Raw genomic sequence first — 11,278 nt, forward strand, 5'->3', positions numbered from 1 at the left:
ATAGCTGTCTTTGAAAACAACCATTAGATTTTTTGATAGGCCGATTATAGCGATAATTTAAAATGTCTATCATTGAACATTTTATATTTCTCATTTAAATTGTATTAATTGGATTTCATTTATTTTTTGACATCAGCTTCAGGACCAGTTACGAAAATAACTAAATACGTCCTTGAGTTCTTTCCAATCAATAGGTGCACATTTTCATTTCCAATCAGAAAGATATAACATTCAAATATCCAATTCGACCCCAAGGTTGGTTCTAAATCCTTAAAACAAGTAAGAACATCGTTTTCATACTTTTTTGTTTCATAAAATGTTAATATCTTTATTTCCATATACAAAATAATATTAGTTATTTACAACTTACATTTTATAAAAACCGAATTCTTATTTAACCAGAAGCTATTTTATCAAATTAGTTTTTCAAGAACAAAATTTTTAAAGAAAAAAAAATCAAAAAAAAAACTTAATGAAAAGTCCCGATAAACTAAATAAATGCACTCTTTTACTTTTGTATAATGTGCTGAGCTTTCATTTAAATAATATATCCACTTATCAACTTGAATTGAAAATTCTCCTCCTTAATAAATTTAAGCTCCCACTGTATAGGCAAGATCTTCATTAGCCGGATGCTTGTGTGTTCTTTTGTTTCTTGTCACGTAGGGATGTTCAGCGCCATTTTCGTACGATGACAAGAACTTAAGTGACAAAAGTTTTTCGGGATACTTTTGTAAAAGGTACACCCAGCATGGAACATCCCTAAAAATAAAAAAGAAAACAATTAATGAGTACTTTTTTTTTTATTGAGAAGGTGTGTTTTATGTGTAAACTTACCCCTCTCCAATACCAATATTCATATTATGCATTTCCCTTGAATAAATATCTTGACAGTCTTCTAAATTATCCAATACTTTAAGCATTTTATTGTCAACTTCATAAATTTCACCTGAGACATAATATCCAACACCGGGCTTATTCAATAAAAATGGAATGCTATAACGTGTTGCAATGACCAATGGAAGTTTTTCTGTTGTTGTTGCTCGACACCAAAATTTAGCATAACCATTTGCGGGATTTGCTAGAATTGAATGATTTGGTTGTCCATATTTCAATGAACTGCAAACGAAGAGTTTTTGAAGGGCGGATGAGGCTTTCTATAAAAAATGAATTGGACAAAAGAAAAATATGTTACTATAAAGTATATATGTTTTTAAGGATGTGTTATCGGAAATTTATTAAGTTATTTTAAGTTATAAATCGTAATCAATGAAAATATCCATGTTTTTGAAATTTAATTGACAATTGTACAAAATGTCGAAGGAATGTGTCACAATTCAAACGGATGTGTTTAGATTGACGGTGTTAAATGCCTGATCAAAAAGAACGGTTTCCGACTGAAGGTAAAGAACGCGCCCCGTTGCCTTTCTCGTTCTGATAAGTCAAACAGAACGCGATCAACTTTCATTCTTTTTGTAGATATTTATTGTTGCTTTCTTGCCTTTTGCTTGTAATTTTGTATATATATCCCAGCTGATTTAGAAATAAACACGTTGTATTATTCTATTTTAAAATTGGTACCTGTTGATATACAATTATTTGGTAAAATTAATGTTGTTCGTGTCACTTTTTACTTTTCTTTTATGTTAAGTACATTAAATGTGAAATCGGACATGCTGACTGCCAGGTGTTGTGACTCCATGTGTCAAAAGGTGTTTTTCTCTGCCAATTGTCAACAATTATTGCCCACGAATTACACGAATATGGTAGTTTTGGGCAGAAGAGAGCGCTCACTAGAGAAGAGAATACAATTTGTTCCCTCCTTGACAACTCTATCAAAAAAATTTATTTGTCCATACCTAAGTTGTTGGTCTGTCAAATGTTGATTTAAAAAGTGGCAGACAGTTTTTGCCAATTTTTTTTCCTCGAGAATTCCCTCTTAAAAATTTGACAATTTCTACCCAAAAATCTTGGGAACAAACCTAATATCCGAGTTAAAAAAGAAACTTTTTTCTGACAGTTCTATCCTTTCGTCTGAGCCTTACAACAACAAATAAAATATGTAAACATCGCTTTACCAGATTTTTATTCAACGAAGTGAGTTAAAATGATATGTCAAAATAAGACGCTCAAAAGGGTTCTTATGTTAACAACAGTATAATTGTTTAGTTCTGTTCGTCTGAAAAAAATGTTGATCCACCTCACTTTCAGCGACGAAGAACTGAATTCCGCTGTCATCCAGGATGATCCATTCAATATAGACGACGAAAGCCAACAATCCCGTCCTCCCGACTTAGACGAAGTAAAGATTACCATATCTAAGTTGAAGTCTAATAAAGCCGCTGGAGCAGATGGCTTGAATGCCGAGCTCTTTAAAGCAGCTGGAGATAAGTTGGTTAGAAGCATGCACCAACTTATCTGTAAGGTATGGTCGGAAGAAAGAATGCCCGATGAATGGAACCTCAGTATTGTTTGCCCGATCCTGAAAAAAAGAGACCCTCTAAACTGCACCAACTATAGAGAAATCAGTCTACTTAACATCGCCTATAAATGTTTCTCTGCCGTAATATGTGAACGTCCAAAGCCCATCGTCACCAACCTGATAGGTCCTTATCAGTGTGGTTTTAGACCAGGAAAGAACACAGTTGATCCAATATTCACATTACGGCAGATCCTGGAAAAAACCCAAGAACACCAAATCGACACCTACCATCTTTTCATCGATTTCAAGTCCGCATATGACAGCCTCTACAGGGACGAACTGTATAGAGCTATGCCTAGTTTTGGCATCCCTGCCAAACTCGTCCGTTTGTGCAGGATGACCATGGAGAACTCACGCTGCTCCAAAAAGGTTATAAACAATTTAACATAACCTTTTTTAACATCGTGCTTGAAAGAATAGTGCAGATATCAAATGTCAACCCTAGAGGCACTATCTTTCAAAAGTCTGTCCAATTACTAGTATGATGACATTGAAATAATCGGAAAAACTCAGCGTGAGTCAATGGGGCTATTGTTAGTATTGAAAACAGAAAACAACACCAGCGCTGAGATCAAACGCAGAATAAATCTTGCTAACCGCTGTTTCTTTGGACTAAGAAAGCAATTGAGTGGTAAAGTCCTCTTCTCGAGGGACCAAAGTGTTGCTATATAAGACCCTTATCATCCCCGTCCTGCTATACGATGCAGAAGCATGGGCTATGACAAAAGCGGATGAAAGCACCTTCGGTCGGTTCGAGAGAAAAGTTCTTCTTCGTGTGAGAAGATGGAACGACGAGCTGTACGGGCTGTACACACTACAGTGACGTAGACTTAGCCAGAAGGATAAAAGTCCAACGACTAAGATGGCCGGGTCACGTAGAGCGCATGGAAACCAATGCTCCGGCCCGGAAAGTCTTCGAATCCGCACCCACAGAACAGCGCAGTAGAGAAAGACCGCGGATCAGGTGGCGCGCACAAGTGGAAGGTGATCTCACTCAACTTGGAGCGCGAAACTAAAGACATCTAGCTAGGGACCGAGCTAGATGAAGAAGTTTGTTGGGTGAGGCCCTAGTTCACACAGGACTGTAGCGCCACCTTAAGTAAGTAAGTAAGCTCACTTTCATCATTCGATTCTAGAATTTTTGTGGTTTGTTAGATCATGTTCTAAATGTTTCAGAGTTAAATATTTCCATATTTCCATATTTCCATAAAAACTCATCAAACGCCATTAAAAATTCCCAAAGGAATTTCATTTGACACAAGAATATCAATTTGTATTGAAGTCTAAATTTACCCCTATTTATTTGTGGAACTTTCTATTTTGACAACCCAAGAACGGTTTTAGGATGATTGATTCGTATACTTTAAGAATGTCAAAGTGGAATTGAAATTTGTCTCCATTTGCAAATTATAGGTTCTGTTGCTTCACTTTAAATTTCCGCCAATTTAATTTTTTAAATGAACTTCACAGAACCATATTTTTAACGATGAGTTAAAAAGTTTGCAACACCTTATATGTACTTAGGTGTGTTTTTAGAATTGTTGTAATTATTTTCCCAAAATTCCAGCTTTAATTGAAAATATAATCTATTAAATTTAAACGTCAGGTGGTCATAGATAAATATGTTAATGGACCGTTAAGCATGACGAATTGGTCTACCAGGTGGTTTTAAAATAGGATTTTCATATGATGCAGTCTTGAAGAAGATCTAGTTCTCAGATTTTGTTAGATTAATTTTCTTTTTTTGGTTGTTTAATCAATATTCTGCTACATAAATTTGGCTTCAATCCAAATGATTAACACAAGTATATCAAAAACGTGACGTTGTTCCAAAAAAGACAAAAATAAACCAAACAAACAAGTCCATTATAATATTTTGTTTTTATCTTATTTTTGTTTGCCTTCTTATCCAACAGGTAAATTTATTTTATATTATTCTTCTGCTAAGTCACTATAAACTGGTCAAACATGCTGCATTTAAGTAAATGGATTCTATATTATAGCAAGTATTTACATTTAGTTTCTTATTTACCCAAAAAGAAATTTATAATATGCACACAACTTTCGAATTGTTTTTTTTATTTTAGGGCAGGTACCTACTTACATCTTTCTTTCCAAAAAGATTTCAATTCGGGAATACAATTTTTGTGACAAGATTCGATGGTAACAAAAAATATATGTACCTACATATGTACATACACAACATAAATACATATTTATATACATATATACGAAGAATATATATGTATGTACATAAAAGTTTGTTTGTATATTTTGTTTTTGATAATTTGAGTTTCGTATTGTTGTGAAATGCATTTAAATTAAAATGAGGGTTTGAAAATTTAGCTAAAGGCGTTTTTCTTCATAAGGAAAAAGCCTGAAAAAAAAATAATTTTAGCATTATTGATTTTCGGGGCTTTAAACACCCACGATTTTTAAGTATATCAAAAAGTTTTGATGTTTGTTGTTTATGGTTTGACAGTTGAAAATGTCAAACTGTGTTGACGTTTCTCTTGTTTAACACTTGGAAATTCATAATGAAACGTTTAGTGCCAGGACAACCCTTCCAAATAGTAAAAATTTGCTTTGAAATTGACTGTTTAGTGCGGTTTACACGCTGGCGGCATCATCGGTTCTTTCAAAATGAAGAAGGATCTGTGGAAAGTGCTATCGACGAAACTTGCTAGTCGGCTCGGTTAGCCATCAATTTATGGCAAAATCATTTTGGTTTCAACTTTGTTTCCAGAAATGGACCGGTTAAATCTTCCCTACTTTTGTGCGACTTAACACCTCTCGATTACTTTTTATGAAGCTATAGTTACTTTTTAGATCATGCCGACAAATCAGTAATCTGTATCATATGATCTATAACTTTTATACCTACAAGCTACAATCTTGGGTAATAAATGGGTTTGCCTTGAGCTAAATTTTTATAAAATCTTGATAAAAAAGCCATTTGCAATTCTGTATACACCCAAAATTAAAATTTAATTTTTGTCTTCATATTTACAATCATTTAGTATGAATTAGCACTCTTCAGATAAACGAACACACCCACATACAATTTATATTATTTCTTTTTATAAAATACGTGATTGATAAAAGAAACCACGATATTTTGAGTATGTACTTATAACTTTTAACTTCATGAATTATTTATGATCATAAATATCAGTCTGAGGAATTATATACTCGGAATAATGTCTGAAACATGAAATCGAGCGATAAAAAGTAAGAACCACTTGAAATAAGAGATAATCAGATGTTGAACGATAACAACTTTATTAACCAAGTGATTTGAGTTAAGACGATTCAAAATAACAATATAGCAATTATTTAGTAATTTTTTTTTAGTAAATGACAGGGGCGGATTCTTATCCCAAATAAATGTAGTGGTCCGCCACATTTATGTTCGATACAGGATGGCAGTATATGTCAAACTTGAAAATGTCAGACATTAAAAATGGCTGCTGTGTTACATGTTATGAATCTAAAAACTGACAGCTAAACAGAACATTCATTTTTCTTTTTAGGCTAAGAACAGAGAACTACTGTCAAACAAAATATGTGTTTATTCTTTAGATGAGGCATATCAGACTTTTTGTTTTTTTTTTCAATTAGAGCTAACTCGGATAATTCTCTATATGTTCTCTGTTTCACCTTTTTCGTGTTGTCAGAAAGTGGCGGATTGCAAATTCGTTAACTTTTGACAGTTCAGTGTGTTTCATAGAAAAATCAGACGGCAAACTCTAAAACTTTTAACAGTTCAGTGTATTTCATAAATAAGTCTTTTGTAAAACTCTGAGAGAGTATCAAGAGTAGATACTCGACGTGCTTAACGTTCTGGTCTGAGTTAATAAAGAAACAAGCTTATTATACAGTTGTTTTCATAAAAATAGCAGTGCTGGTCACATTTTATTAGATTGTCAATTGTTTAAATAATGGAAATTCTTACAAAAAAAAATGACCATGTAACTTGCATCTAACGGTCTTTCGTATTCATATTAGAGACTTTATGCTTGAAGTTATAACCTACTTTTCCCGGCGAACACCAAATTTTTCAAACCCTCTGGATATAGAGTGTTCATAAAAAAACCTTTTTTTGATTTTATAATTAAAAAGTGTTAAAAATAAATTTTGTTTATTTTTCGTTAAGTGAATATTTTACTATATAAAGTTTAAGTATTTGTAACATACTAGCATATACAAAATTAATGCATTTTAGCTCAAAAATAAACAATAGGACGGTCAAGATACTGCACCAAAGAAATTCGAAAACTTATTAGAAAACTGCGTTTGGAGGGAAAAACCTACCAAAATATTCAAGACAGCCAAGGCTGCTCACCAAAAATGGTCATTAACGGCTTAAAATGGCAAAATAAACCGAAAACGCTAGGCCCAAAAAGGATGACTACTGAGAGAACTAAAAGAAAAATTGTTCAGTTAGCAAAACAAAAGCCTTCCATAGGCTTTAGGAAAATAAGAAATGGACTTAAACTGTCTATTAGCGCTGTCACAATACAAATACGCCTTTTATAAGCGAAGTTACCAGCACGAAGTCCACGCAAGGTACCATTCTTGACAAAACGGCATTAAGCAAAGGAGAAATGGAGGAATGTTCTGTGGAGCGATGAAAGCAAAGTTGTCCTTGTTGGGTCCAAGGGTCGTCGAGAATATGTGACAAGACCCTAAAATGCAGAAATCGATCCACGGTACACTATGTTTTATTTGGAGAACACTGCTATTTTTATGAACACAACTGTATAATATTGACATTTTGACATTGTCAAGAAAAGTCTAGATCAGATTTGTTTTTATTTTGATTGCTGCGTAAAATTGAGCAATTTTGAAAATGCAACTGATATTTGTTCATTTCTCATTCACAGCATTCAATTGATGATCTTAAGAATAGACTTGTTTCTAAAGTGTAAAAAGAACAATTCATTTTATGTAACTTGACTTTTAGTGGAACTGTAATCACGTTTTAATATCTGATCCGAAACTTTGAATGACAACTCTCACTTCTATGTTCGATTTATAATATTTGATTTTCTTAACATATTTTGGAGAGTTAAATTTCTGTTAAACGTATCAACCTATTGCATACAAATGAAGGTTTTGTGTCAGAACACAACAGTTTTGACAGTTTGACAGACAGAAAGGAATTACAAACACTCAATTTTAGACATGATAAATTTAGGACTGTTTACAAAAACTGACAAAATAACCCCGTCACTTTTTTATGCAGAAAAGTCAAAATCGAACTTATTACGAATGAAGTTTATTTGTGTTTTATTCATTTTAAAGTGATAATTGTCTCTTATGCAAATAAAATATTATTGTCAATAAACTAAGAAATTAAAAAAAAATTAAAAAAAGGCGCCTGTCAAAGTCAGTGCGCCCGTTATATTCAATTACAAACACAAGTTAGACAGGTAGGTAATGCAATTATGGAAATAACAAGTTCGAATTCAATTATACCGTGTCCGTCATTTATATTGACATTTTTACAAGGTACCTAGACAGGCAGGTAAATATAAACTTGAAAAATAAATTACTGAATTTTCTAATCAAAGTGTTTGCACGAAAAACCTATTACAGGTTAAAATAAAGCATGCCGTGATGTAAAGTGATGGTTTTCTTTTTACAATACAACAAAAATTCTTAAAATGTCTCTCAAAATTTTAAAATTTAATTTTAAACACATATAATTTAAATAATTTTGCAAAAAGAAAAACAACACCAATTTAAATTGCACGATTTAAAAGATATGATGATAATAGAATGAAGTTCAGGATAACACAAGAGCAGGTTAGGTGAGGTAGGGAGGTAAAATATTCAATGAATTCTTGCCAACTGTACACATTTTTTTTCGCTGCCACCCTCATCATTGCTTATATAACCATATATCTCTTTTTATTCCTCAAGATAGAGCCCCCAGACTCCGTCCAGCTTTTGACACACCTCCACCCCAGAACGAATTTTCACTTTTCTTTAAGGCATGATGTCGTCGAAGCGACGCTCGTCGTCGTCGTTGTGTATCTATGAATGACACATGACGTAAAGATACGCGAGCCTTTTTAGAAAGTTCTTTGCACTTCTCATTCCTTGTTCACAAAAAAAGGATTTTTGCGCATTTTATTTCACCATAATTTAAAATTAATTTTTTAATACATGGATAAAGTTCATTGAAGAAAAACTGGATCAATATACGGAATGGTTATTTCTTTTTCATAAATTTTACTAACCCTGAGGTTGCACATGTTTGTTGATGATGTTTAAGATGTATGGACAAAACTTTAATGCACGATTACACGTCTTAAGTTATTACAAGATTCGATTAAATAAACTTCTTATTATTCGGATTACTTAATACAACACGGCAGTTGTAAGTATTCAATTCCAACAACAACAACAAAAATATACCAAAGGAAATCCAGCCACGAAAAAACACAGCAAGTAAGTACCGTTGAATAAGAGAGAAGAACTTCAACTAAACGCAAAACGCCGCCGAATGCCCAAGAGAACTGTCTAGAGAGCTAGAGCCAGAGCAATGTTTAGCAGCAGCTCCAAACTTTTTCATTGCTGTTTGCCTGCTGCCTTTGCCGGCAAAAAAAAATACCTATACCGAATGGAAGCCTGGTGTTGAGACTTGAGAGTTGAGTTGATGGTAAAAGAGGCATTTACGGGGTATTTCTGGACACGCGTAGATTGACAGAAGTTGTATACGTTTGTGACATATAGAAGAGCACTATTTGATGTTGTGTCATGAGATTTGTTAATGCTTAAATTTTGATGATTGGTCTTTTGTTATAAATAATCGCGATTCAAATCCAAACTGCATTTTGCTATAATGAAATAAACAGCTTTTATAGAAGAAAAAGAAGTTTTATCTTCTATCATCATGCACCAAAAAGGCTAATAATGCCTGCCATATTCATTTTTTGGAATGTAGTTCTATACTTTTAAAGCGTGTTGATGTACAGTGTGTAGGACTTGATAACTTGGACGAAAAGTTAGGTATATTAAATTATCAAAAGTTGATAGACTTGTATTTTGAGAAGATATTAAAATTTGATAGATAGAATGATAAGAGAAGGTTTTGTGTTGGGCGCCAGATTAAAACAAAAAGTTGTATTTAAAGGAATGGCAAAGTGAATACTTGTCGTTTTGACAATTTATAATCCATTTTTACAGTTTGAATAATTAGGAACTTGACCCAATTTACAATGTTGGCCCAAACTAAAGCAATTTAATTTTAATTTGTCGTTTTTGTTAAAACTAATATAAAGAATAAAACAAAATATATTTTTTTAGAAATAAACTATTTAATCCGTCTTTTACGATGTCATTTTGTGTGTTGACAAAACAAAAGTAATTTGTTTAAGTGAATGATATTGTTATAATTTTAAAATTATTGTTTGAATAATTTGTGTTGAAAATTTATTTGTGTGTCAAAACTTTACATGTACTAGTCATTTGAATCTTTAACACTTTTGCTATATGTCTAGTTCTGCTTTTTTAAATTTAAAACCTTTATAAAATTACCAATTGGAACATCAGTATTTTGCACCTGAAACCATGTTTTGACCATTACTGAAGTTGTTTAAGTTATTAGAATGTATAATCCCCAAAACTTTGAAGTATACTTTTTGCTACTGATTGATTGGAATGATTGTTATTATATCTTTTTTTAATTTTTAAACTGTGAAAAATGCTTAGTACAAATTGTTATAGATTCTGAACTTTGCCCTTCAAAACAACTTAATTAAAACGGGTTTTTAAGCAAATTTATTTATAAAATTTTCTAATTTCATGGTAGAAACAAATGAAAACAAAATAAAATTTTAATGAAAAAATGATTTTATCATTGCAGTGGAACAAAATTTAAGAAAAAAAATATTTTTTTAAATTGCGTGGCTGTCAAATTTTCATTTGAATTTTATGTTTCCTTAATATACACTCCAGAAAAAAAGTATTTGATACATAAACTTATTTGTTTAAGACAATATTTTTGTTCTAATTGAGCAAATCACATACCAAATCGATCAAACTAACGGATTATATTGTTTTCGATCTAAAAATTCTTGGTTTATATCTGGAACTTTATTTTAAAAACATTTAACACTCGAGCATTTTTTCATATTAAATCATATCTGCAAAACTCAGTTTAAAATTTTCGAGTTCTAGGAATTTTAAATCTCAGTTGAATGGAACTTAGTTCAGCCATTCAAGACACAAAATAAAAACGAAAATTAATATTTTACGCAAGTAAGTTTTGCAAAATACGATAAAAGTTAAATGCACAGTTTTCAATTTAAAAAAGTTTTGTTTCAAAGAACATGTCAAAAAAATAAAATCGCTTTCTATTATATTGCTTGGTATTGAAAAAAAGTATGCTGTCTTAGATCAACTATTTAAAAAGATAAAAACTTTAAAAAAAGATTTTAAAAATTATGTAAAATACACGCTACTCCAATTTTTTGAACAACATCTTTTTAAATCCTTATCGGAAAAAAATACTCCTATTGTCGCTTATAGTTAACTCTAAAGTTTTTGGCTAGCTGAAACAACTTCGTTGGTTTACAATTCTTGAGACTTATTTATCCGCAAAGTATTGGACAAATAGTCATAGAAATACCCCAAAGCATTCAAAATACCATAACGTAGGCGGTTCATAAATATCAATCGCTGCAGGGCCTGAATTCTAACTACTTTGGACTTGAGCTCTTTTAATTTGTTAAGATATTATTTATCTTTTTCACAGCTGTCTCAAGGTCGCCATTTGAATAATTT

The 11,278-nt window shown here is 32.0% G+C and overlaps 1 protein-coding gene across 1 annotated transcript; it reads right to left on the bottom strand.

The window, feature by feature from the left end:
- Positions 1–486: 486 nt before the first annotated feature.
- LOC129951689 (troponin C-akin-1 protein) lies at positions 487–9,003 on the bottom strand. Its single transcript, XM_056063979.1, has 3 exons — positions 8,731–9,003; positions 838–1,157; positions 487–762 (listed from the first exon to the last, which is right to left on the bottom strand). The coding sequence occupies exons 1-3, from the start codon at positions 8,743–8,745 to the stop codon at positions 594–596; spliced, it is 504 nt and encodes a 167-aa protein (XP_055919954.1). The 5' UTR covers positions 8,746–9,003; the 3' UTR covers positions 487–593.
- Between the last annotated feature and the right edge of the window lie 2,275 nt (positions 9,004–11,278).

Source organism: Eupeodes corollae, chromosome 3 (assembly GCF_945859685.1).
Source record: "Eupeodes corollae chromosome 3, idEupCoro1.1, whole genome shotgun sequence".
NCBI lineage: Eukaryota > Metazoa > Arthropoda > Insecta > Diptera > Syrphidae > Eupeodes > Eupeodes corollae.